This window comes from Parus major, chromosome Z, assembly GCF_001522545.3.
Source record: "Parus major isolate Abel chromosome Z, Parus_major1.1, whole genome shotgun sequence".
Classification (NCBI taxonomy): Eukaryota; Metazoa; Chordata; class Aves; order Passeriformes; family Paridae; genus Parus; species Parus major.
In genome coordinates this window covers 60,449,866-60,451,858 of record NC_031799.1, presented here as the reverse complement: position 1 = coordinate 60,451,858, position 1,993 = coordinate 60,449,866, and the positions used below count along the sequence as shown (strand labels likewise).

At 53.2% G+C, this 1,993-nt stretch overlaps 1 protein-coding gene across 4 annotated transcripts in view; it reads right to left on the bottom strand.

The window, feature by feature from the left end:
• NR2F1 (nuclear receptor subfamily 2 group F member 1) overlaps positions 1-1,954 on the bottom strand; it is a 10,843-nt gene extending 8,889 nt beyond the window's left edge. For all 4 annotated transcript variants that reach the window (XM_015653132.1, XM_033520670.1, XM_033520671.1 and 1 more), the window contains exon 1: positions 1,125-1,954. In XM_015653132.1, the coding sequence (XP_015508618.1) occupies positions 1,125-1,575 (451 nt within the window). In that variant the 5' untranslated portion in view covers positions 1,576-1,954. The remainder of the gene's footprint in view (positions 1-1,124) is intronic.
• Between the last annotated feature and the right edge of the window lie 39 nt (positions 1,955-1,993).

The following is a 1,993-nucleotide window of genomic DNA, read 5'->3' as shown; positions in this document are numbered from 1 at the left end:
AAAGACAGAAGTACAGAAACACGGTTCAGTCACAAACTTTCCTTTGAACGCATGGAATGAAAACAAGGCCAAATCTCGCACAGAAGCATACAGAAGCACACTCCGGGGCACCGAGAAGCACAGGGAAGCGAAGATAGAGTGGCACATTTCCTCCCTTTTTCTTTTTCTTTTTTTTTTTCCCCTTTTCTCCCTTCCATCTTTTTCACACTCTTTCCTCTTTCTCTAATTACACGTCTTTCATCTTTCTTTCGGGAAAAATTAGCCTGAGAGATGAATCTACCGAGAAGTATTGCAGGTTTAAAAAGAAATGATGGGGTGGAAAAGGGGTGGGGAGGGGGTGAGGGGGAAGGAAGCTGAATGGAATCACATCTCGTACGGGAGAAAGATGTATCTCCCCCCACCCTCCGGTCTCATGCCAACAATAGACAAAACCACATCTAAAACGCACACGCACACACGCATACACGCGCGCGCAGGGGGAAGTGGGGAGAGCGGCTAAATGATAAATATTTAGCAAGCGATGGTAATAGTAGCAGCAGTTGTAGTAGTAATAATAATAATAATAATAATAATAATAATAATAATAATAATAATAATAATAATAATAATAAATTCTCCGCACAATTATCAGGAAAGGGGAGAGTGTGGCCGTGCCGGAGAAGGGGGTGGGGAAGAGCGGGAGGGAGGGCAGAAGGCACAAACCGAAAAGCAAAAGAAAACAACACCAACCACCATCGACAATAACAACAGAACCTGGTGCAAAGCTGCCAGATGGAGTGCAGGCAGAGGAAGAGATTGACGTGTGCATGGAAATATATAGAGAGTCCTGGATTGCTACGAAGAGCCGTAAATATATATATATATATATATATATATATACACGCACGCACACATATATATGTGTGTGTGTGTATTTATTTTTATATATTTATATTTATATGTGCGTGTGTTTGCACACCGCGCGTGTGCGCGCGTGTGTATATATATATATATATATGCATATAGGTGCGCGTGTGTGCGCGTACGGACAGGCAGACACAGACAGACGGAGAGCCCTCGCACACGCACGCCTGCACAGCCACGGGGAGAGGGGAGCGATAGCATAGTAGGGAAGAAATATTCACCTTCCCGCCTCATGCCCACTTTGAGGCACTTCTTGAGGCGGCAGTACTGGCACTGGTTGCGGTGGTGCTGGTCGATGGGACAGTTCCTGTTGGCGCGGCATGTGTAAGTTAAGTTCCTGCGGACGCTCCTCTTGAAGAAACTTTTGCAGCCCTCGCAGGTGAACTGGCCGTAGTGCTTGCCGCTGGACTTGTCCCCGCACACCACACATTCGATGTGCTGCTGGCTCTGCCCCGAGCCCTGTTGGCCCGCTCCCTTGTCTCCGGCCGTGCCCGGCGTGGAGGGGGGTCCCGGCTGGCTGGGGGTCTGCGGGGTGTGTGGGGTGGCCGAACTCCCCTGCTGCTGGGGCTGCTGCTCCCGGGCCGGCTGCGTCGCGGCGGGGTTGGGGCCGCTCGGAGTGCCCCCGGCCACGTCTTCCTGCGGATCTCGCCAGCTGCTAACTACCATTGCCATATCTCGGGCCCAAAAAAGTGCTGGGGAGCGGCGCGTCTCGCTGCGGGCTGCCGGGGAGTGAGGCGGGGGGCGGGGTGGTGGCGGCCGCCCGGGCGCCGGGGGCGAGCGGAGAGCGAGGGGACCCTTGCTGCCGCCTGCCTCCGCCTCGGCTGCCGCCGCCGCTGCCCTGCTGCCGCCGCCGCTGCTGCCGGCTGGAGCCGCTCCTGCCGTTTTCTTTATTTTATTTATTTTTCGCCGCCGCGAGCCCCCCTCCTCTCGCTCGCGCTCTTGCTAATTTTTTTTTTTAGAGAGGGGGAGGGGGCGACGGATGATTTTCTCCCTCTTTCTTTTCCCCCCCCCTTCCCTTTCCTTTTCCTCCCTTCCTTTTCCTTTCCTTTCCTTCCCTGCCCTTTCCAGCACTCCCCCCTCTGTTTAAAAT